At 36.2% G+C, this 25,366-nt stretch overlaps 2 protein-coding genes across 12 annotated transcripts; one reads left to right on the top strand and one right to left on the bottom strand.

The window, feature by feature from the left end:
* LOC310737724 (dynein axonemal heavy chain 8-like) lies at nt 1-14,912 on the bottom strand. 8 transcript variants are annotated; one of them, XM_083562276.1, is made up of 19 exons: nt 14,718-14,912; nt 11,194-11,232; nt 10,934-11,068; nt 6,465-6,549; nt 5,866-6,017; nt 5,584-5,773; nt 5,153-5,313; nt 4,580-4,753; nt 4,388-4,501; nt 4,172-4,279; nt 3,982-4,083; nt 3,309-3,455; nt 3,036-3,233; nt 2,854-2,924; nt 2,584-2,683; nt 2,358-2,477; nt 924-1,059; nt 683-825; nt 1-573 (listed from the first exon to the last, which is right to left on the bottom strand). In XM_083562276.1, the coding sequence occupies exons 2-18, from the start codon at nt 11,194-11,196 to the stop codon at nt 722-724; spliced, it is 2,100 nt and encodes a 699-aa protein (XP_083418402.1). In that variant the 5' UTR covers nt 11,197-11,232; nt 14,718-14,912; the 3' UTR covers nt 1-573; nt 683-721. The 8 variants fall into 8 exon arrangements, with proteins under 8 accessions (XP_083418402.1, XP_083418398.1, XP_083418397.1 ...); XM_083562272.1 differs by having other exon boundaries at nt 1-825; XM_083562271.1 differs by lacking the exon at nt 11,194-11,232.
* Nucleotides 14,052-23,301, top strand: bpnt1 (bisphosphate nucleotidase 1). Of its 4 annotated transcripts, none has more exons than XR_014536886.1 (10): nt 14,052-14,209; nt 15,639-15,764; nt 16,554-16,658; nt 16,849-16,956; nt 18,026-18,074; nt 20,404-20,495; nt 20,658-20,855; nt 22,144-22,249; nt 22,365-22,849; nt 23,115-23,301. XR_014536886.1 is itself a non-coding variant. In XM_083562345.1 (9 exons), exons 1-9 carry the CDS (start codon nt 14,095-14,097, stop codon nt 22,514-22,516), a joined length of 1,047 nt encoding a protein of 348 aa, XP_083418471.1. In that variant the 5' UTR covers nt 14,065-14,094; the 3' UTR covers nt 22,517-23,128. The 4 variants fall into 4 exon arrangements, 2 of the variants coding, with proteins under 2 accessions (XP_083418471.1, XP_083418472.1); XR_014536887.1 differs by having other exon boundaries at nt 14,065-14,209; nt 15,643-15,764; XM_083562345.1 differs by having other exon boundaries at nt 14,065-14,209; nt 15,643-15,764; nt 22,365-23,128.
* Nucleotides 23,302-25,366: the final 2,065 nt, after the last annotated feature.

Raw genomic sequence — 25,366 nt, 5'->3', positions numbered from 1 at the left:
TTTTTAATTCATCTGAACAGTGAACAAGAGAAGCCTGTTTTCAAATCATACATGCAAACAAGGTACAGATTTCTATGCAGTTCATTTTGTTTATGATTCAGTTATTGGTTTATATTTCCTGCCTGATTAAATATCAATATGGCAACTGATTCCTACCATACTTCTTAAAAGTGATTCCTTAAAAATTCATTACGGCATAAAAAAAGTCCATGTTCATATATTTGTGGTCAGGTATCCACATATTTTTGGTAATATGTATGCAATTTTTCCCATTGCATTTTTGAAACTATAAGCCAAAGTCTAAGAGATGAAATAGAGCTAAGGGGAAATATTGTTGGTTTTCAACTCACAAATACTTAAGGCCTGGAAATTTTGAGCGATTCATAATCTACCTTTCAAATGATGAAGGCTTGTGAAGAAAAAAAAAATAAAAATGATAAAGATTAATCGTAAGTAAGTTTACAAAACGTTTATGCATCAATATGGACAACTGTTTGATTAACCATAAACATTGTGCTGTAAAACATCTGACATCCAAGTCCATCTGAATGAGAGCCATGCTGCTCTGGAAACCTAATAAACAAACAGAACACCTAAGAATCAGATTTGAGAAGTCAACATTTTTCTAATATAATTGAATTCAATTAAAACTACCATTTAATTTAAATATAAATATATTTACATTTTTTGTATTTATCACCATGTCATACTGGGTAAATGTCTATAAATAGATCAGAGTCTTCTCAGGAACCTCCAGTCCCATTTTCTGTATTAGTCTAGCTTCTCTGATGATCATGTGAAATCTAGGATGGTCCACCTGCAGGTCTTTACAAAGAGGTATAGTTATAAACATTAATGTACTTTATATCCTTAATACTTAAAAATGTATACTTGAGAGACGTATGCTTAGCAAATACACTTACAATTCAACAGTTCTGAGACCTCCTTTATCCAAACCCTGTGCTTCAGAATTTCAAATGAGAGAAACGCAGCAGCAGTTCTGTTGTACATCTGCACAAGTGGCTTTTCTTCAGGGGTGGACAACATGTCAGTGTTTTCCTGTTCAACGCATTGATTCATCACATGTGAGGGGGGCAATTTGACAGTTAATTGGAAACAACATTTAGACCCAGCAAGGAAAGTGTTTTACATTGGTGCAGGAATTTAAAGCAGCATACTACATGTGATTTTTACATCCTATGACGTGAATGGTAGTTAAATAAATAATTAAGAGGAAATGTGTTGACTGGTGATTTATACAACCCCGATTTTAAAAAAAAAGTTGCGACGCTCTGTAAATTGTAAATACACAAAATGTATTTAATGGCTTTAACATGACTCTCAAAAGTTGGGAGAGAGCCATGTTCACCATTGTGCAGAATACCCTGGGCCTTTCTAGTCATATTTTTTGTTTCTTTATGTGCCAAAGGTTTCTCATATGCTGGAGGTCAACGGAGCCAGAGGTGCTGGCTTTTTAACCAATCTCTAATAAAGGATGGTCCCTCTCCTCTTTATTACAGAGGATCCACAGATTCCAAAAATAATTTGAAATTTTAATTAATCTGACGACTGAATATTTATCTACGTTGTCTCAGTCCGTTTTAAATGATTGTTGATGGCAGAGAAGGTGGCGTTGGTTCTGGTTCATGTTCACATATGGCAGGTTCTTTGCATAATATTTATTTGTGAGTAATTTATTTTCTTTATTTGTGCCCATCTTAACTTCTGAGAGACTTTGCCTCTCTGATTGTATTTTTAGACCCAATCATGCTACCGATCTGTTGCTAATTAACCTTAGTTGCATGACCCTCCAGCTGTTTATTCTTAGTAATGCATTTTGTTGCCCCATTACAAATGTAGAAAGACGTGTTTTAGCCATAAAATTTGAAAGTACTTTTTTTTTTTTTTTGCCAAAGATGATTTTAACTGAGAAAATGTTTTTCTATATTTTACTGTGAATATATTATAGATTTGCAAATCATTGCTTTGTTTTTATTTACATAGCATCCCAACATTTTCGGAATTGGAAAATACATTCTCAAATTAGAAATGTATTATTTTTTGCATTATAACTTGGCTTTAAAAATGTTAACAGTAAAAGACATTTATGTTAATACATTAATTCTATTACTACAAAAATGTAATTTACATTATATAAGTATAATGATTTAAGCTAGTCATGATAAAGTAACTGAAAGTAAGCTGTCTTGATCACTAGCGACTTTCTTGTGACAAAATTAAAGGTGTGTTAACTAAAAATAAATCGTGTCTGTTGGTAAATTTCTGTTTGTAATTTAAATTGTGTCTGTTGGTCATGTCAAAGTCATTTGGTTTGTAAACTTGGTCTGAATGTTCACCTGAATGTTCCTGATGGGCTCCTCAATTTTGCTTAACAGATTTCTGATCCAGAGAATCCTGCCAGCCACTGGAGGCATGTTTCGGACTAGGGGAGGGTCGTCTTTGTTGGCGTGGAAGTGCTAAAGACATTAAGAACAAAAGCATTATTTAAGCCACTCTTTTTCTTCAAAACTGGGAGTTTAAGCAGCATACATTCCGAAAAAAGGGGAAAAATAGATTAGATACCTCTTTTACATGTTCAAGCTCTGAAGCTTGACGCTTTAGAATGAGGTTATAGTTCTTGGAGATTTCTGCTTCCAGGCAGGGCATGTTAAGATTTTGAAACCTGTGAACATAAGCACCAGTCATTAAATTGTAAATTAACTGAAACTTCTTTGACACATTCTATATGAGTAAAAAAGTTAAGACACAAATAATGGATATCATGACCTAGGTGAGCAGCTGTGTGGAGTATGTTTAACGTGTTTAGCATCATTCTTGTAATTTACAAATTACCTTTGCAGAAGGTTCACTGCATTTGGACCTGATTCGGAAATACGTTTTCTTATAAAATCCTCCAGTTCAACCTGAAAAAAATGACAGATTAATACAAAGTTCTAAAATACCACAGTATTTCGAAATGTTCCCTTTTAGTGATTAATTCAATCTGACTCAATGGTGCTTAAAGAACACATTACCGTCAAGTTATTAATCTGCAACATAAATTCTGCAAATTCAACTTCAAACTCTTTTTTCCCATGGTCCAGGGCATTGTCTTGGTTTTTCTTCATGTTGGTGCAAATATCCTGAAACTTTTGAGCTAGAATGTCGATTCTCTCTATTTTCGATTGGTTGAGAGAGGAGAACGTTTTCACGACTGTAAACATCTCAGATATCTGGAAAACAAATGTGTCATTATAGTCCATGACCAAAGTATATTTAGATCACATTACTTGATATGAATAATGTACCTGTTGTAGCCTTTTGCAGAATCTCTCAAATTTGCCAAATATGGGTTTCTCAAACACTTCAATTTTTCCTTCTGGCATCTGTTCAAGAATTTGTTCCTTTATCTTGTGAAAGCAGGACTGGTACTCCCGAAACAGGCCCACACAATCCTTTTAACAAAAGCACACATACAACTTCCATTTTATAAATTTGAAGCCATTTTACAAAGTCAATTCCAAAAAAAAGTTGGGACAATAAATATTTTATTTACAAAATCTTTAATTTTTGAGACATTATGCAGCCATCAAACTGAAATTGACCTTATTGTTTTCTTAAAATGGTGAATTTCCTCAGTTTAAACATTACATATGTTTTCTATGTTCTATTGTGAATAAAACTCTATGTTTGAGATTTGCAAATCACTGCATTCTGTTTTTAATTTTACATTTTACGCAGTGTATTAACTTTGTTGGAATTGGGGTTGTAACCTCTAACTATCCGATTTCATCCTTTCACAAATTAAGTAAAATCACAGTTGATATTCGAATAAAATTATGGCCCAAGATTTTACAATACAGGCAGAATACCATAAACACAGTGTCTACAATAAAAAATACTTTAGGATCAAGTTAAAATTGATCACTCGTTAGTGAATTTACCGGTACTTTCACATCTTACACCACTGTTCAGTCTTACCTCTATCTTTTTTATGATGATTTCTGGGTCTTGATCCCAAATTTGAGCACTACCATTATTAGTGATGTATGCTTTACAGCCTGTTATCAACAAATTGGTAACCTATCCAAAACAAAACAAAAAAAATGTAACTTGTAACCTACAAAAAAAAAAAAAAAAAAAAACCTTTCTATGGAGCGTAAAAACCAACCTTGATGAAGAGTAAAGTGCTATGTTGAGAGCTGCTGTAATATCTTGAGACATACTGTATCATGAAGATGGACTTCGTGATTAACTGGATGCTTTTGGCCATTGTGACCTACATAGAAAGATATGCACAAACAAATTAAAAATAATAATTATTAATATTAGAAAACAGAGTTATTTTATTATGGGAAACATTAGAATGGAGTGGATCAACACTTACTGGATCAAAGTTGTAAAGAGGCTGACAGTTTTTCTCTAGCACGGACAGAAGTTTTATATTGTCCTTTGCATTCTTTAAGTGTTCCATTAATCTAGTTTCCATAGACTGCCAGATCTAGACAACAAGAAAACTGATGATCTAATAAACAATAAGAAACCCTTAACAATAATAATTAAAATACCTGCTGTTTACCTTCATTTTCTTTGATTCGATTACCAAGAGGAAGTTCAACACAGTTTGGATCTTAGTCACTTTCATTTGTTCATTGATTGAACTGAACTTGGATGCCATGTTCTTCCATTGTTCAATTTCAGTTACAATTCCTGCTGTTTCATCCTCTTTTTGTATTTCACTTTTTGTGAGCACCTGAAATACAATCGACGACAGACTTTCAAGTTTCATCAGTAATCTCAAATGGACTATTCAGGGACCTTAATATGGCTAGAAGATGCCTGTAAATCTAGCAGTCATTCAGCTTGTCTAAATGCCATATATATATATATATATATATATATATATATATATATATATATATATATATATATATATATATATATATATATATATATATATATATATTGGTCAATCAGTTGTTTTGCCTGTAGATAGTTAGGTATGCGTATAGACATAAGCCACTTTTACATTCTGTAACATTTACAATGTGCTTATGTAGTGCTAGTGTTAATGCTATGCTACAGCTATTCTATTCCAAATACTAACTGCTAACGTTATAACATTGTTTAGTCTTCATTTGAAAGTATGCACCTCATCAATCTCGCTGCACCACACCATCAGAACCTCCTCACATTTGCACACCATGTCTGCATCTGCACCTGCTGCTTTCATATCGTCGAGAGTTACAAGCGTGGAGAAGTCAATATCGGAGGGTTCTGAAAGCTGACTACATTCCAGCATTGTCCGAGTTTCTGCAGAATAAATTAGCACACGCAGCTGTTAAAATTAGATTAAGATGTAACCCAACAAATTGACCCAAAGTCTTAAATATTAACTAAAAAAAAATCTAATCCAACACCCCAACTTTAAGAGTTTTGAATGGATGTGTTAAATGTGCTTAATTCACTTGATTCTGGACCACTGATTTTATGTGTGTCTACAAAAAGGTATTTCCTTCTGTGAACTTTTTTTATCTTTGCTGTTTATACAGTTATGCAAAATGCTTGAGGAGAATCTCATACCATTTATGAATTTGATGTAGTTAGAGACAACGTCTGTAAAATCCTGCTTGATTTTTCCTTCCTCCTCAGTGTTGGTCAGGATGCCCCAGTCCTCCGTTGCACCTATTGCAGGTAAATACACCTTTGATAACAAATCTTGTTGTCCTTTTAGAACACCCTCTGAGGCATTGAGTGTGAAGAAGCTGATCTCCTAAAAGAGCAATGTACATGATTTCTTTGAAATATGATCAGTATACAACAGAAAAGGGAACAAAAGAATGAAGTTCAAAATATCAATGTCACCTGATGGATATTATCTGGGTTGATGGCAACGTTCACATTGTTCTTCATGAAAAAAAGACAAAGCCCTTTAAGATCTGTCTCTTGTAGGGTTGCCAGAAACAGGCGCATTATTTTGGCTCCCTCTTCAACACCAGGAAAAGTGCGACCACATTCTAAAAAATTAAAGGATTTTTGAGAATGAGGATTTATAATTCTTAGCTTTTATCAATTTTTTAAACTCCTCATTGATCATTAAAATATATATAAATACTATTTTAGGCTTAAACTACCAATGTTACTGATAATCATTTGGTCACACTATTTGGTCTGAAATACTGTTACTTTATATTAATGATCTGTTTTCATTTTCTAGCTGAATTATGAAAAAAAATTAAAATGCATTTGGAAAGACCCATACAACATTTCTTATTATCCTTTTATATTCTGAATCATTCCACATAAAATATTTTTTGTTAAATTCAATAAAAGGTCACATGTAAACAGCATAGAACAGACTCAAATAGTGGTTTCTTGTACGAGATCAAATTCTCGTCTATACTGTTTGAACAGAACCACACAATATTCACTATCCTAAATAACCTTTTAAAGAAACATCTTACCTATTCCTGGTACTTCTGATTCTTGATACACAAATATAATTGATTTTGTTCCTCCTTTGGCAAAGAAATCATCAAATGGGTCCAACTATTGAAAGAAAATATTGTCCTGGTTAGGTAATGCGTTTAAAGTGCTAGAGCTAGCCTACTTATCGGTGTTTGTAGGCCTACATTTAAACTTTTTGTACATTGGGAATATACAAACAGTGAGGGGTGACCAAAAATATTGCTAGACTAGCTTCTCGCACTAGATGTCGCCAGTGAGCTTATATATATATATATATATATATATATATATATATATATATATATATATATATATATATATATAAATAAAAGCTCACTGGAGACATCTAGTGCGAGAAGCTAGTCTAGCAATATTTTTGCAAAAAAAAAAAAATTTTAATTATATATATAGTTAGCAAAATTTATATATATATATATATATATATATATATATATATATATATATATATATATATATATATATATATATATATATAAATTTTGCTAACTACAATCAGAAGAGTATTTTGAACAATTAAAAAATGTGTTTGTAAATTTTTTCTTGTACTAGCTCCCTTGACAATGCCAATATAATACTGATTAATAGAAAGATAGATGAAGAACAGGCTATTTATTATTTAAAACTGCAGCATTCAAGTAAGAGCAACAAAAATCACAACACAGTGAATTCATGAATCCTTCATGCAGCGTTTTGATTGGTTACTGAAACTGGGTGACACGTCTGATGTGATTTCATATCATTAAAACAACAATGAGATTATTGCACACAATATATATTAGGAACCCCTATATACATAGAGTATCTCACAAAAGTGAGTACACCCCCCTCACATTTTAACAACTATATTTTTTTATAACATATTTTCAAGGAACAATACTATAGAAACGAAAATGATATATTTTAGAGTAGTCAATGTACAGATTGTACAGCAGCATAGATTCACTGAACATACAGACATTATTGTCTAAAGAGCTGGCAAAAAAAAAAAGGAGTACACCCCAAGTTATAACAGCTGTATGTTGTGTAACCATGCAAAGCCACATGTCCTATTTATCATCTTCATGTTTTTGTCTGCTTTACAGGTCCCAAGCCCGGATAAATTGGGCGGGTTGCGTTAGGAAGGGCATCCTGCGTAAAAACGTGCCAAATCAAACATGCAGATGGTCCGCTGTGGCGACCCCTAACGGGAGAAGCCGAAATAAAGTTTAACAGGACTATACAAATTTGTCTAGTAATAGAGCAGTTCAAATCTGGTTATTTGAGTCCAATTCTCTCATACTGACCACTGAATGTTCAACATGGCACCTCATGGGAAAGAACTCTCTGAGGGTTTGAGAATTAGAATTGTTGCTCTCCACAAAGATGCCGAGGTTTTCCAAGACGGGTTCCACTCGGAACAGATCTCACGAGAGTCGATCAAAGAAGTAGAAATACAGGGTTTTCAAAAAGAAGGAACCGATATCATGACGCATTGCTTCAGTCCTCAAGCATTTTCATAGAATGAGTCAGTTTATTTATAAATCAGTCATTTACATAAAAGTTGATTGTGAGTATAATACTTGTGACATGGCTGGAGTTTTGTATTACTTTTCCTTGATAAAATATTGCATAATAAAATCTGTTCATTCTTTTTGAATAACCCTGTACATAATAACGACCCCAAACACACCACCAAGATGACCCCAAGATGAGGTTGAAGGTGATTGAGTGGCCAAGTATGTCTCCAGACCAGAACCCTATAGAGCACCGGTGGGGCATCCTCAAGCGGAAGGCAGAGAAGCGCCATGTGTCTAACATCCATCAGCTCTGTGATGTCATTATATAGGAGTGGAAGAGGATCCCAGCAACAACCTGTGCAGCTCTGGCAAAATCTATGCCCAGGATGATTAAAACAGTGCTAGATAACAATGGTGCTCACACAATATAGACACTGGACATGCTCACTTCTGATGCCAATTATTTAGACAATAATGGTTATATATTGAGTTATTTTCAGAGGACAGTAAATCTGTACTGCTATACAAGCTGCACATTGACTACTCTAAAATATATCCACGTTTCATTGTCTCTTTTCAATACTATATATTGTATAATATAAAATGCTTGCTGAAATGTGAGGGGTGAACTCACTTTTGTGATACTGTATATCCACTGATTAGGCACAACTTAATGGCCACCTGTCTGATGTTGTACTGGTCCCCCTTTTGCTGCTAAAACAGTCCCGACCCATCAAGCATTAACTTCTTCAGCAATTTGAGCTACAGGAGCTCCTCTGTTGGATCGAACCACGAGGGCCAGCCTTTGTTACCCACGTGCATCAATGAACCTTGCACCCCTCATGACCCTGTCACCGGTTCACCACTGTTCTTTCCTTGGAGCACTTTTGATAGATACTGACCACTGCAGACTGGGAAAATCACACAAGAGCTGCAGTTTTGGAGATGCTCTGACCCAGTCCTCTAGACATCACAATTTGGCCCTTGTCAAACTCACTCAAATCCTTACACTTGAAAATGTTCATGCTTCTTACCAGTCATAGTGTTTTGTTTGTCAATGCTATGCCTGGTCAGTGTATATAGAAATCAAGACAGACGTAGTAAACATCGGATGTGACTGACCAGATTATTGTTAGAAATGAAAGCCATAAATCATCTATATCATCAGTCTATATACCCACTGTCCTCTACATCTGCCTCTTTCAACCCAACTCCCTGCATGTCTTCCCTCACCACATCCATAAACCTCCTCCTTGGTCTTCCTCTTTTCCTCCTTCCTGGTGGCTCCATCCTCAGCATTCTCCTACTGATATACCCCATGTCCCTCCTCTACACATGTCCAAACCATCTCAATCTCGCCTCCCTCACCTTGTCTCCAAAACGTCCTACATGCGCTGTCCCTCTAATAAACTCATTTCTAATCTTGTCCATCCTCATCACTCCCAACGAAAACCTCAACATCTTCAGCTCTGCTACCTCCAGCTCCGCCTCCTGCCTTTAACTCAATGCCACTGTCTCTAAACCAGGGGTCAACAACCTTTTTGACACAGAGAGCTACCTCTTGGGTACCGACTAATGTGAAGGGCTACCAGTTTGATACACAATTCTAAAATATAAAATTTGCTCAATTTACCTTTAATTGTATGTTATTATTAATAATTAATGATATGTATCTATGTCAAACTCAATTGCAAACTTTAGGTCGCAGGCCGAACAGGATAAACATTTATTGAACACACTAAAACAATGTTTTTTGAACATAAATATGAATAAGAACAGACAGGAATATTATTCCAAAATAAATCAACTTAAATTTTAAATAAATAGCTCTCCATAAAAATATCTTCTGTCCAAATTATACAAGTTAGAAATATAAACATGCTGCGAAAAACCCTGAACAAATAAATACAAATTGTGCTTTTAAGTAAACGTTAAAATAACAACAAATCAAAACAATCAGATTTCTTTGCTCTTATGCCATTTCATAAAAAAATAATCTTAAACTTTAAATAACTTAAAATATTTTGCTCTCCATAAAAATATCTCCTGTCAAACACCAGACGTCTCACAGCTTCATCATGCAGCTCTTCAGAAACTCTCTCTCAGTAAATAACCGGCTGATGTGACTGATTTCTCCTCTGTTTTCACACCAGCTTCACTTTGTGATTTTGCTCTGGTGAAAAACATCTGCTGAAATGTCAGATTCTTCTTTAACTCTTCTACTTTCTGTATCTTCTGCTCTGCATTCAGGTTTTTTAGATTATCCTGAAGTTTTGTCTCGTAGTTCCGTCTTAGATTCAATTCCTTAATTACAGCCACAATCGCTACACTAATAAGACACACGTGTTTACCAGCAATGTTAGTAAACATAAACTCCCATCGGTTTGGAAAGGCTCTGTTTTCAGAATCCACTTTTCTCTTCACCACTGTGAGGCGCTGTTTCACAATAACTTTACAATAGGGTTAAATACATCAACAGAAGTTTGACTTGATTGACGCTGGAATGTTCTCAGGTAGTCTAGTGTTCGGTAAGGCAGCTAAAGCGCTGCATTATGGGATATGTAGTTTGTGTTATCAGCGCTTCATTATAACAATAATAATAGATCTATAAAAAATTATCTCGCGGGCCGGATATAATTGTACGTCGGGCCGGATTTTACCCTGAGTTTGACACCCCTGATCTATTTGAAGACACTGATCATGTTAATGATTTCTCACAATAATCATCAACAATGATTTAACAAGGTAGCAAACAGCTATTTTTAGAAAAGGCTCGCGGGCGACTTATGTGGTCCTTGCGGGCGACCACCACGTTGGTGACCCCTGCTCTAAACCATACAACATCGCAGGTCTCACCACAGTCCTATAAACTTTCCCCTTCACTCTTGCAGATACTCTTCTATCACAAAATGAAAGCCATAAATATAAAGTGTAAATCTGCTACTTACAGATGGTGAATCAAGAATGAACTCCTCAGCCACAGACTCCTCCAAACTCAGGACTGAAGCCAAAACGTTAATCAAATACTGGTGAGAAGCCGTCAAAAGACTCTGCCGGTTCTCTCTTGCCTGTTTAAAGTTTTCCTAGAGAGGAACACATTTGTTTTTTTTATTTCAACCTGCAAGTTTATTAGCAAAACTGTAATCATAATGTAATTAGTGTGTCACGTGTCACAGGTGTCTTCTTGTGTCATGAAGTTTGATCGCACCATTTTCTCTGTCCGGGATGCTACACCTGTCTGTACTCACTGGAACAAAAATGCAAAATATACATATATTTATATTTTTTTAAATCACTGACAACTGAGATCTCAATGTGAAGACACAAATATTATTCGTGTATTATTTTGGTATTTGGTAAACAAGACCCAATAGTAGCTTTGCCTCACCAGTATTAGTTTAATACTAATGACACGAATCCTAAACAGGACTATGTGCACTGGGCAGCACAGAAAAAACTGAATATTTTGTAATAAAGATTTTTATTGCCATTTTATTGACTTTCGCGGTCTTAGTAAACAAACAAACAAACAAACAAACACACTCCCGTGTCCCACTTAAGTAAGTTATTTTCATTAAATATGCAGATAAATGGATAATAAAATCCATAATATATCCGAAAAACGACTTCTCCACCTACATGCAAGCTAACCGATCAGAAATAACAGTAGGTGGCGCTCGTCTCTAGCGCTATACTGCAGAATAGTATGGGAGCGGGATAGCGGTAACGGTGTACAGTGTGGAGGAGAATATACAAGAGAGAGTGTTTTAACTAACAAAACTCTCGTACTAACAGAAACACTCACCAAATACCACCTCGCGTCACTTGACGCCTACTGCTTTTCGGCGGCTGCGACACCGTTTTTATCCGAGAGGCTCAGGCCTTTTTCTGTGACGTCAGCGACAACCCTAATTAGCGCATTCAATTCACCATATGAATGGAAGCGGCACCTGTAATTCGGGATGCTCCCATTAGGGGTCGCCAAAGCGGATCATCCGTCTCCACACCCCCCCTGTCCTTTATATGCCTCTTTTAACCCAACCACCTGCATGTCTTCCCTCACCACATTCATAAACCTCCTCCTTCGCCTTCCTCTTTTCCCTCCTTCCTGGTTGCTTTATCCTCAGCATTCTCATACCGATACACCCCATGTCCCTCCTCTGAACATGTCCAAACCATCTCAATCAACGCCTCCCTCTCTTGTCCCCAAAACGTCCTACATGCGCTGTCCCTCTAATAAACTCATTTCTAAAAAAATTAATAAATAAATAAAAAACCAGCAGGCCAGAGCAACTATGATCCTTTGGCAGAATTGTCACACTTGTGTTTAAGTCAAGTCAAGTCAAGTGAAGGTTATTTCTATAGCGCTTTTCACAACAGACATTGTCTCAAAGCAGCTTTACAGAATTTATTAGTTAAGGTGAATGGTGTATTTATCTTTGATAAGCAGCCATGGTGACTGTGGCAGGGAAAAACTTCATTAGATGTTATGAGGAAGAAACCTTGAGAGGAACCAGACTAAATAGGGGAACCCATCCTCATGTTTAATGTTGATAAAAAAAAAAACAGCAATCGTTTTGAAATAAAGGCAGTTGTGAGTCACCAAAAAAAAGTAGTTTAGACAACAAAGCCAGGACGTAAAGGAGAAAGAAGGTAAGAACTAAAAAAGAAAACAATGTGGAACAGAAATCACACCGTTTATATCACCCAAATGGGGATGTGTTTTCTCTTTTGAGTCTGGTTCCTCTCAAGATTTCTTTCTCATAACATCTAGGGAGTTTTTACTTGCCACAGTCACCACAGGCTTGCTCATCAGGGGCAAATACACAATATTTACTTAAATTCTTTAAGTTCTGCAAAGACAATGTCCATTGTGAAAAGCGCTATAGAAATAAACTTAAAATTGAACTTGAAAGCTGTGTGGTTTTCTATATGTCTCATTTACTACTGTCATACTTCTAATTAACTGAAATCAATCATTAAATAATAAGAAAACATTACTAATTCACTTCTCGTTTATTAGCAAACCTACGTATCATACGATATTGTATGTTATTTAAGTGTCTTCTATTATCATGATGTTTGTTCGCACCAAAGATTAGGGTAAAAAGCTGTCAAATAGCACCGATAAAAAAACCTCAAAAGTCCAAAAAAGCATATTGCCATACTAGACAATGTATTAAACGAATAAAAAATTGAATAGCTCTCATCTGCCACATATACATTACAGCACAGTGAAATTATTTTCTTCACATATCCCAACTTGTTAGGAAGCTGTGGTCAGAGCGCAAGGTCAGCCATGATACAGCGCTCCTGGAGCACAGAGGCTTGCTCAAGGGCTTAAGAGTGGCAGCTTGGTGATACCACGACTTGATCCCCAAACCTTCCGATCAGTAACCCAGCACCTTAACTACTGAGCTACCACTCTCTTAAACAGTACGTAGCCTAAATTTTTTACCATCTTAATATGTAGAAAACACAGAATTTTACTGTAAAGTTTGAAATGTTAAATTAACTGTAACATACAATAATGTCGCAAGCAAGTAATTACGCTAAAATTAATGACAATACTCTTTCCAAATTATAGATTGTGCTGATGTGTATATGTGTGTGTATATATATATATATATATATATATATATATATATATATATATATATATATATATATATATATATAAGATAAAGAACATGTTAAAAGAGATGAACTACAAAACAGATTTCTTAAAAAAAAAAAAGTACAATCCACACAGCGTCAAGCATCCAGACACTTAGAAAATATTTTTTTTTGTTTATTAGTATGGTTAAGGGCACAGACTCCTGGACCTGTTCATAGTAGAATAGACAAACCTGAAATAAAAAAACATAAGTAAAGGATTGTTGTAAAAAATATATAAGAAGAAAATTCCGCATTAACTCAACAGGCACTATGACCATGCGTTTTTTTTGGGGATGACTGATTTTTCAGATTGGTTAATATCAGGAACTGTATTCCGTTTTGATTGGCTATCTTACAGACTCGTTATCTTACAGAAGCACTTCTATTGGGTGGGTATTATAAAATCCCGCCTTAAGAATGCGGAAGTAGTACGAATACAGGTAGATAACATATGCGGGAGCGCCGCTTTTCAGATAACTCCGACTATATTGGTCAGTGTCTGCCGTTTTCCATAAACTTGGACTTTGGAATCATTGTTCTACGAGAAGAGCTTCAGCACGGAGTTTGTGAGTCGATATTTTTATGCAATAACTAAAAAATATGTAAGTCGCTGCGTGTAATGTGTTACGATGGTTTTAAATGGCCCATGTTAAATTGAATAAATGTATATCTGGCATCTAAGCATTCATTTATATATGTTTATATAAACACACACACACACTGTTATGTTGTGTATTATTATTTATATATATATATATATAATATACCGCTTTGTTCGAGGCTTAAAACTGAGTAAGGAACAGCCAAACTCTACTACTAAGGTGAGGGTGTGGAAGAACCTGTGGAAGTTTCATGTCACTGTAAATGAGCACAGCAACAGGACACAAGGCATTTATACTGCATCAGCAAAGTATCTCCCAGACCAAGGTTTCAAAGCAGACCATGGTTTCCGGATGTACTGTTCAAGCTATTTTGAAGAAGCACAAAGAATCGGGCAATATTGAGGAGCGTATACACAGTGTTTGGCCAAGGAATCCTAAGACAGCAGATGAAAGACCAATCATGCTTACTTACCTTTCGTGTGGGGATATTTCCAGCAGTGCTATCAGAAGAGACCAGTGGGACCCAGGTACATCCATTTACTGTCGTAAGAATCTGCCCATAAGTAGTCTTCATGGAAGAATTGCAGCGACAAAGCCATACTTTCAACATGAAAGCAAGGCTGAGCATCTCAGCATTGCAGAAAAATGGCAGCCGGTCCTCTGGACTGATGAGTCGAAATGTAAAAAAAATAAGGCTGTATCAGGAGGCAAGTTGTTCATCCAAGGGACTGGAGAGCAGCACAAAAATCAGTGTCTGCATTCAACAGTGAAGCATGGTGGAGGTTTGCATTTTTGCAAATGGAGTTGGAGATTTGGTCAGGATTAATTGTGTCCTATAGGCAGATACTTATCCATCATGTCATACCATCAGGGGAGACGTCTGATTGGACACAAATTGATTTTGCAGCAGGGCAGTGACCCCAAAAATACAGCCAATGTCACTAAGAAATGTCTTTAGTGATGAGACGAGTATCTGAGGCAGCTTATATCTACAGAAGATCTGTGGTTCTCCAAGATGATTGGAACAGTCTAACTGCCAAGTTAATGCAAAAAACATTTATGCTGTTTTGCAGGGAAAGAGTGTCACACATTCTAATTTTATAAAAAATAAATATTAACACTTTAAAAACTATTATCGCCTTACAGCACCCCCCCCCCCCCACACACTTGTGTAAGTTATGCACAGTACTGTGTGTGTGTGGGAGTGTGTGAGAGAGTGAGATGGTGTGTATGAGTGTGATGACATTAATGTTGCAAATGCAAATGAGTGGCCAGAGTAAAGTCGCTCCAATACTGCTTATTGGCTGAACAGCTCACAATGAGCTCTCAGTCATAAATACTAAGTAATAATCATTTTTGAAGCACTAAAATCTGTTGATATCTGTGTTTTAAGGCAGGGATGGCAGGCAATGCAGTTGTGGTAATGCGGCTGCTGGCTTCAGCTTACTCAGTGGCTGAAAAAGCTGGAGCCATTGTAAGGAAAGTGCTGCACAGTGGAGAATTGGGAATCGTAGAGAAGGTAAGTTTTCATCTCTCGCTGGTGTCAGTGGGTCTGTTATTCATTTTATTTGTACTCTTCTCCAACACTAACTACAAGTAAGGTGAGTAGAATATACAGATTTAATAGGTGCAGTTGTAGAAGCAGCTCGGCACTGCCTGAAGGAAGAAATTAGAGAGTAGGACAGAACTATCTTACATTTAGCTTCAGCTACACATAATACACAGTACATAAAGGCCTTTTGTACAATAAGGTTTTTTTTATAGCAAAATGTTGTGTAAACTACATTCACCACTATGTGATGAATAGTCACACTATCTTTTCTGCAGACTCCCAGACTTGTTTCTATGCACTAAACTGGCTGTTTTTTTACATATTGTTTTTTTTTTTTTATATATATATATATTTAATGTATCTCCTTTTTTCTTCTATTTTATCTTTCCAAACCCCCCCAAAAAAAAAAAAAAAAAAACAGAAGTAAAACATATGTGAAAATTCATAAATTCCATAAAAAAAAATGATAGGCTTTAGCTGCAAAACAGACAATTTCCATTCGCTTTGTCCTACTTGTGTGTTTGTTGCTTTTGCCATTTCATATTGTTTAATGGTTTAATATGTAGTCTCTGTTAGCCACCAGACCGAGTTATTAGGTAATGTATGTTTGGCTGGACATCAAGTAAGATTTTTGGATTTCGTGTGTCGATTTGTGAATTCGTGGCTGTGTAGCTGCTAGGATGTTAAAGTGTTTGCATTCACACTGTATATTTCTGACCGAATCCTAATTTTGGACGTTGTGTATTCCTGCATCAGACGGGGGTTAATGACCTGCAGACACTAGCTGATCGACTCGCTCAGAAAAGTATATGTGCCTCTCTTTTGAGGAGCTTCCCAAAAATCACCATCATTGGTGAGGAGGTATGTGTGTTCTTGATGAGTGGTGAAACTCATAATTCTGAAGCAGGTTTAAATTGCTACAGATGGATTAGGTAGCATTTTGCAGCCTCCATTTAGAGCTTGTAATTGCTACAACATTTTAAAGATACGTGCAATATTTTAGGAAAGTATAACAGTTTATAATTCTTCTCCTCTCCTACATTTTCTTTAGGATCTGCCAGCTGAGTCAGCGGAAGAGGACCTGATTGAGACCAGCCTGTTTGATGGAATATTGCAAAAGCAATGTCCTGATGAGTACAGCAAGTTAAAGGAGGAGGAGGTAAACACCTGAAAAGAAGTTATGTGAATCTCTAGGCATTAAAATGTCCAAGACGTGAGAAATGCACAGCAAAATAAATAAAACATGTCATGGGTATGTGGGAAATTTGAGCATTGCTTAAACACTAGCTAATTGACTCACTCATCAGTATGAAAACTCTTAGTCCTTCTGGTCACTAGGTTTTACTTGCGCACACTTGATGTGAATGTTTGATTAAATCTTGGTGGAATGATGTCAGTCTTGTTTTTTTGTTTTGTTTCTGTTATCTGAGAAAACTGTAATGAAGTATACTTGGTCATATTAAAGTTTTATTTATACTGCACACTGCACAATCCTGCGAAAAGTCATTTAAAAATAAAGTGAGACAATATAAATGTATCTTCCCGTGGGCTCACCACCTGGGGCCTGCTTAGACTGCTGCCCCCGTGACCCGCATTACGGATAAGCGGGAGAAAATGAATATAAATGTATTAAACTTATAATAGTTTGATTTAAAAAATTCTTCTCTTTCAGTATGTTATTTTATGTACCTTGAAGGCCTAGAAGGTTGTGATAGAAGAGTATCTGTGAGAGTGAAAGGGAAAGTTTATAGGACTGTGGTGAGACCTGCGATGTTGTATGGATTAGAGACGGTGGCATTGAGTTAAAGACAGGAGGTGGAGCTGGAGGTAGCAGAGCTAAAGATGTTGAGGTTTTCGTTGGTAGTGATGAGGATGGACAGGATTAGAAATTAGTTTGAGAGGGACAGCACATGTAGGACGTTTTGGAGACAAGGTGAGGGAGGTGAGCTTGAGATGGTTTGGACATGTGCAGAGGAGGAACATAGGGTATATCAGTAGGAGAATGCTGAGGATGGAGCCACCAGGAAGGAGGAAAAGAGGAAGACCAAGGAGGAGGTTTATGGATGTGGTGAGGTGACGGATGTAGAGGACAGAGTAGTACGAGACAGATGATCCGCTGTAGCGACCGCTAATAAGAGCAGCCGAAAAATAAGAAGATGCTTTAAAGTGCTGGCGGTTAACTGTGAACTGTTTTTGTGACCTTACAATTCTTTGTTTTTGTCTCTCAGCTGGTTGTGTGGGTTGATCCTCTAGATGGCACCAAAGAATACACGGAAGGTAAGAACATCTCCAATGAAAATCTAACTTCTGGCTCTCCTATACACCTTGCACGCACGCACACACACACACACACACACACACACACACACTGTGCAGCCTATATACTGTGTGTTGGGGGCCTGGTCTACTTGGTGGGTTTCCTATGGGTTGTCCACTTTCGCCCTTCCTGAAAAAAACAGCAGATGAAATGGCTAAGATCAAATTGTCTGTAAATGTGTGTATTTGGTGCACTGTGATGCATATGTTTCCGCTTTGCACCGAGTGATTCCAGGAGTGGCTTCAGATTAACAGGAAACCTGAGAAGAATAAAACTGAGTGAGTTGGGGGTAAAACAGTTCTATGCTGTTAAATCATGTGAGTAGGGAGTGTTGGTGTATTTAATTGTGTGCAGTAACAATATAGTGCATACTGAATATCTAAGGAATGAAACAGTGAGGAGTGTTACCATAGTAAAATATTTAACAAGGTGGAACACCGCAAGCGTTTTATACCCATTCCTACATTTACAAGCCCATTTAATAATCAGAAGACAGCTTCCTCTTATTATGTACCTTGTAGCAGCTATAAACAGTCAATCCCTCAATAGCTTCCTGCCTCTTTTTCCAGGTTAAGAAGACAAAAATACGCTTGACATGTCACTAACAAACAAGAAACTGTAAAGTTCTGTGACCTTAAATTTCCCATGATGGAAAACCTGTCATTTTGTTAGTATTAAGCACCAGCACTCAAGATTTGCTAAATGTTATGAATATCCTTTTACAGAAAATGATAGGAGATTTTGTATGTTGTCTGTTAAATAGCAGCACATGCTTCAATCTGTTTATTGTAAATTGTAGATTATGTGAAATGTTCACCATAAAAGTTTCTGCGAACGAGCTTTCACAACAGCAGTAACAAACCACGCATGAAAATAAACGTGGGATTTAGCTTGCAGTCGGCACCGCTGTCAGAGCTGCTGCTGTAGTACAGACTGTAGAATTCAGCAGCACCCTGGTATAGGTCAGTAAATTGTATAATTGATTATTTTCACTTATATTCATTTATACTTTTTAGTAAAGGTTAAAAACGGTGCATTATATTATAGACAGAAATGTTAATTCACCTGCTTTCACTTGCACTTTTCTTTCTGTTCATTTCTCCATTCCCTGGGGCCTTGACTTCCATTTCATATAGTCACATTGTCTTACACAGATTCACTACCACTCTTTAATCAATCTTCTCTCTCTCTCTCTCTCTCTCTCTCTCTCTCTCTCTCTCTCTCTCTCTCTCTCTCTCTCTCTCCTCTCCCCTTCTGTCTGTATCTGTGCTTCAGCTGCATACATATTGAACAGCCCTGTTGTCTCTGTGAATTTGGCTCGAGGCCCACAGATCTCCAACAAGTATGCTAATCCTTAATCTGTTCTACTTTCCAATCCTGACTTTACCACGCCCTTGTCAACTTCTCCACCTATGTCACACGAGTGTATTGTTCAGCAGGCGCGCACTTGAACTGGTGTGTAAATCTTCGAACAATTCGCAGTTTGATTTCTTTACATTCTGTAGACTTGTAAATTTTTTTTTTTTTAAGGATTTTATTTGTATTATTATTATTATTATTATTATTATTAGGTGAGCTATTCTATGCTGAATGTCTTTTCTTCTATATATAACATTTTCATTGTATTGTAAGGCCAGGAAGTTCACATTTCATGTACGTATTTGTTTGCCCTTTACTCCTAAACCGTATTAGACTCTATAGTATAGGGATGATAATATTATATTCTGGGTCTGTAGCTCCAATACGAACAGACAGAATCAGGTTTAGCAGTAGTGCTACACTATGCATTTCTCCCACATAAATAACATTTAAATTGTTTCTCTTTCGTAAGCAAAAATAATGACAAAAAGCAGCATCATCAGTTATATCAAACAGACCTGAAATATTTATTTCAAGTCATTTCCATCATTAATTTATCTTGCTTGTACTTTTTTTTCTAGGAATTGCGTGTTTGGCTGAATAGAAACATTTTCAGAGCTTTACAATGTCACAGTTGACTTCAAGCTTGAAAGTGACCTGTGACAATGCTGTAATAAACCAAACCTTTTCAAGGAGCGCATTATCCTTTAATTGAATTGTACAGAATGAAAAATCAAATGGAAATAAAAAAAAACAAAATTGTGCTTTTCACCTAAAATTTGATTTCTACAATAATCAACAACTGCCACTTCTGACTCTTAATATTAAGATACTTTATATATTTTAAAAGTGAGATTTTTAGTCAAAAGGAAAAAAATGATTTTAAAACTAAATTTACCAATGTGGAATGTATTTTCTGTGTGTTTTCAGGGCTCCTGGATCATGTGACCGTGCTGATAGGCATCGCTCATAAAGGAAAAGCAATCGCTGGAGTGATTAATCAGCCCTTCTACAACTACCAGGTCAGGCTGTTCCACAGACTGCAATACAAATGGTCAATATCGGCCAAAGAATTCGCAAATAGATACAAAATACAAAAACCTCGTTGTAGCTGTCTCTATAGTTGTCTTATTTGTTGATATGTGTGTAATGCTGCTTCGTGTAAACATAATGTGAAATTTCAGGCAGGTGCAGGTGCCACTTTGGGCCGAACTCTCTGGGGAATGTTGGGTTTGGGGGCCTTTGGTTTCCAGCTGCAGGAAGTCCCAGAAGGCAAACGCATCATTACCACCACTCGCTCTCATAGCAATAAACTCGTTACGGACACTGTGCAGGCCATGGAGCCTCATGAAGTCATCAGAGTGGGAGGAGCTGGAAATAAGGTGTGTGACGAACCGTATTATTATTAGTATTTACACTAGTAGTAGTATTGGCTGCATTATCATCTACATTATAACTGTGATCATAGGTGATGTTAACATTCTTTCTAATCCCCCTTCTGAATTTAGTATGGAAGGCCAATAGAAAACCTCGCTATTGCTCATAGGTAAAGTTTAAGTAGTAGAACGTTTTTTTTTTTTTAAATGAAATAAGTATTTTTTTTAAGTATTACTGAGGTGGTAGAGCTAGCTATTCAATAGACTGTACATTATTATAATTGTGAAAATGTTTTTATTTTTAGTATGTCTACATGAGGTCAGCTGTCATCTAGGGATTTTTATTTAGGAGATGGTCACGTGACCTTTGTTCTTCTCCGGCCTAATTTATAGTATTGTTCTGTATCATATTAATAAACATACTATTAAAATTCCCAATAGACTATAAAATTAATGGCATTTATGATCTGGAGGGGGGACCACTGAAAACCAGTGCACACAGCAACTGCTTTACATTCATTTGTCTGTGTAAACTGAACTAAATGGTATTGGCTTGGACCTCAGTCGAATATTATCTGTGCCAAACCAATCATAAAGATGGTATTAAAAGTTGGTATTAAAACATTATATTTTTTATGGCATATCATACACTCTGTATACAATATATCTGTATTTTACCAATACAAGAGGTTCACCTTTTATCATTCATCATCTCAATATAAATACAGCATACAATAGGTGATAACCATAGTAACAAAAAAATCTTAAGTAGATCATTCAATGAGTGACAGAACAGTGTATTTAAACATTAACTTGAAGTGCTGAGATACGAGAGCTGCTTCATACTAAACTGCATACAGTTTGTGAGTGAAAAAGAAAACGCTTCAGAAATGCTTACAATGAGAACTGAATTGGTTTATAATTGATCAAGGTTTATTTTTTTTCCTGGAGAAAAGGCATCTTATAATGGATGAATTCTTTTTTTCTTTTTTTTTCTAATTCTTATAAACAGTCCAAAATGAAATGGTTGGTTTATTTCAGAAAAAAAGTTCTCTAACATTTGTGATGCTTTTAACTGCATGAACACGTTACACGATACTTCCAGAGGCAGTTATTTCAGACTTTCAGAAAGCAAGTTGTAAACATGATTGCAGCTTTACTTCTAAGAGTTAAGAGAAAAGAAAAAAAAAAAGCTCTCTTGTGGAACCCAAATCATAATTCATGCCTCAAAAACTTTTTTTTTAAACAGACTTCCTCCTTATATTAATAAGAGGAGTGTTTCTTTACTTCACAGATTATTCAGCTGGTGGAGGGAACAGCATCTGCGTATGTGTTTGCCAGTCCGGGCTGTAAGAAGTGGGACACCTGCGCAACTGAAGCCATTCTGCATGCAGTCGGAGGTAACGCATCATGTCTCTTGTTGCATTATTTCCAAGTTTTATTTTTATTACCTCAAACCTAAGCAATATATGAAACAGTGGTGTGAAATAAAGCTCACTTGTTGCAACCCCAAAGGAAAGCTGACTGACATGCATGGGAATGCTTACCGGTACGATGCCAACGTGAAGCACATGAACTCTGCGGGTGTGTTAGCCACACTTAAGAATCATCAGTTTTACGCCAGCAGAGTTCCACAGTCCGTCCTCACGGCCCTGCAGTCTGACTGAGGTGGTGTGAACAGCTTTATGGACATCCTCCTGCCTCTCAGTTTGATCACCTTCACCTGAAATCATTAAAGAAAGGGGTTAATGAGTCCATAGAGTTTTAGTCATCAGTGACAGAAAATAGATCCGGGATTGTTACTGACGCAAGTTCTAAATGTTTTTAATCTCAACGTTCACATTTTTGCTAATCTGTCAATATTTCCAATCTACAAGTTCCCAGTTAATTGCACCAACCAGTCATGTACATTACCTTGTCTGTGTATATGCTGACTGTAACATATGTGTCTTAGAAATTGTAGAAAAAAATAGCTGACATTTGAATCCCAATTGATCGGTGTTTCGAATTCTCCGTTAGTAACACCCTGGAAGCCAAACCCGCTGTATCGTTCTTTTTCTCTTGATTTAAAATTTTTGAAAGACTATTATTGTTCAGCTCTCGCATTCTGTCACACTAAACGAAGAATGTATGGAGTTCATTCTTTGACCTGGATCAAAATATGTTTGAGCAAATATTCAACCAAAGTGTAAAATTTATATTTTGAAAATGTTAACGGTTTGACTTCCTGTTTCATCCTTTGCTGCCTCTATTAAACAACTCTAGTATGACAAAACTGACCTTAGTTGTGAAGAGCTCATTTTGTATTTAACATGTTGAATAAGAATTGTATCTTATTGCCAACAATATGCTCTGTTATAAGGGTACATGTGCCAATTATTTCAATTAGTTGTTTTCATTTGCTCTTGACATTAGTGTTAATTCTGAAAGATTAAAGACTCCAGTACTGAGATCACTATGTTTTGGATTTTTCATAAAGCACTTAACCTTGTGCCTTTTTATTTATTTATTTATTTGGGGATTTTAATTGTGAAGATACAGTCACAACAGCCTCTCCTTCGGCCATCCATGCTCAAAGTCCCTATTATTTTTGTGCATTTATTGTGCTGATGCTACTGCCTCAGTAAAACACTAACATCACATCTAGCCTGCAGGCTATAAGCTGTTCTCCAGAAAGCGTATAGAAGTCAGAACATGACTGTTGAGCTAGACAATGTTTAAAACACACGTGCAAACAGGAAAAATATTGTAGCACATTGCTCAATAAGTGTAGGAAGAGGTAGTCTGTAGCATTTAGAAACAAAAATTTTAAATTCTTTCTGCATTCACCACCACAATTGTCATTACTTGCAGTTTATTAATTCCAGTGTTGATTCACATGAATGACTTTGTTGTTGGGTATAGTAAATGTTTGTGTCTTTGGGGATCTCGATTCTGCTAGACAGTTTACGAAAAGAAAATAAAGCAGCAGCCAAGCTTGACTTAACCTTTGTGCTTTTCCTCACAAAACTCAAGCAGTTAAGTATGGTTAAGGTTTAATGTTACTTTAGATGAAACATTAGATGGCATTAGGAAAACAAATGGTAAAAATTTAAAACGCTGTATGAGACGTGTTTTATTAGTTTTTGTCATTAGTAGAGCGCATGTGCCGTTGTTTTTATCAACCCTAATGCAAGAATCTGGGTATACACTTTTACAATATTCGAATCGGTCAATTGTGTGGTAGCATCACAATACATAAAATCATGTCTACAAAGGGTTTACGATGATATAAAGGTCACGTTCACTTAAATAACTTGGGCTTAGGCATAGACTTATTGTATTTTTTATTGTATTTTTTTTAAGGTTTTTAGTGTTTTTGGTCATTTGTGTTACTAATTGCACAAACGTTTAGACAATTGAGTTCACACCCTGTTAATCAGGGTTAATTTGTAGTACCTTTTTATCTGTCTTCCTGTCTCTGCTCACTAGTTCTGATCACTAGTGCTTCCTCTGCCAAGTTTATTACTAAATATTAAAATTAAAATACTAAAATACTAAAATTATATACTAAAATTAATAATATTGCTAAAGTTTTGCTTATTAGCTGTGTCAAATAAGTTAAGTCAAGTCTTGTTTATTGGGGTACTTCCTGACTTGTCCCTTTTTTTTTTTTTTTTTTTTTTTTTTTTTAATATATATCCAGTGCTTAGGATGCGGCGTTCTCACCGCTGCGGCCCGGGTTTAATTCCCGGTCAGGGAACCAACCCCAGCCACTCTTAGTGCCGGTCCCAAGCCTGGATAAATGGGGAGGGTTGCGTTAGGAAGGGCATCCAGCGTAAAAACGTGCCAAATCAAACATGCGGATGGTCCGCTGTGGCGACCCCTGATGGGAGAAGCCGAAAGAAAGTTAAAGGTGCTTTTATTTATTTAATTAATTATTCCATTATTTGTATTATTTGTGCGACTCTAAAATCAATCACAAAACTGGATATGGTACGTTTATCACAAAAGCAGTTTTGGCCAGAAAGAATTAAAAGAAATATGTCTGAGGATTGTTTCAGTCTTTAAGTAGTAGGACTGGATAGTTAACATTAAATTAAATTATCAAAATTAAATAATTTTAATGTCTAATTTAATTAGACATTACAATTAGGACATTCTATGCGGCATGTTAGAAATGTTGGTTACTGACTCCTTTTCTTGCTTTTTCTTTGATAAGGCACAGGGGGTCAGTAGACACACACTGGTTTATAGTGCATTCCAGTTTTCTAACTGATCATGCATATTTGATGTCACAGCCAGAAACCTTATATGATCCTTTAACCAATCCTGCGCTCAGTTCACTGTCTGTACACATGTTCTTCTTATGTCCGTGTGGGTTTACTCCAGGTTCTCCAGAACCTTCAGGTTTTCTAGCAGGTAGGTGGTCTGACTATGCCAAGTAGCTCCCAAGGGACTGTTCATTGTGTACTGCAGTCTTCTGGGAATACTCCAAGATAAAATGGTTACCAAAGATAGATGAATGAATGAAAGGT

Source organism: Silurus aristotelis (genome assembly GCF_946808225.1).
Source record: "Silurus aristotelis genome assembly, chromosome: 15".
In the NCBI taxonomy this organism is placed as follows: Eukaryota; Metazoa; Chordata; class Actinopteri; order Siluriformes; family Siluridae; genus Silurus; species Silurus aristotelis.
The sequence above is the reverse complement of the archived record's forward strand: the minus strand, read 5'-3'. Positions and strand labels throughout refer to the sequence as shown.

Bases quoted from the DNA above. Each gene is read 5' to 3' on its own strand.
- LOC310737724 (XM_083562270.1), bottom strand. From the start codon at position 14,873: ATGCTCAGCCTTGCTTTCATGTTGAAAGTATGGCTTTGTCGCTGCAAT. The intron at 6,018-6,464 runs GTAAGATGTTTC...TTAATTTTTTAG, and splicing joins ATCAGAAGTACCAGGAATAG to AATGTGGTCGCACTTTTCCT. The intron at 3,234-3,308 runs GTACATTATTCA...TTTGTTTTCCAG, and splicing joins TCTGCAAAAGGCTACAACAG to ATATCTGAGATGTTTACAGT.
- bpnt1 (XM_083562345.1), top strand. From the start codon at position 14,095: ATGCGGGAGCGCCGCTTTTCAGATAACTCCGACTATATTGGTCAGTGT. The intron at 15,765-16,553 runs GTAAGTTTTCAT...TTCCTGCATCAG, and splicing joins AATTGGGAATCGTAGAGAAG to ACGGGGGTTAATGACCTGCA. The intron at 18,075-20,403 runs GTAAGAACATCT...GTGTGTTTTCAG, and splicing joins CACCAAAGAATACACGGAAG to GGCTCCTGGATCATGTGACC.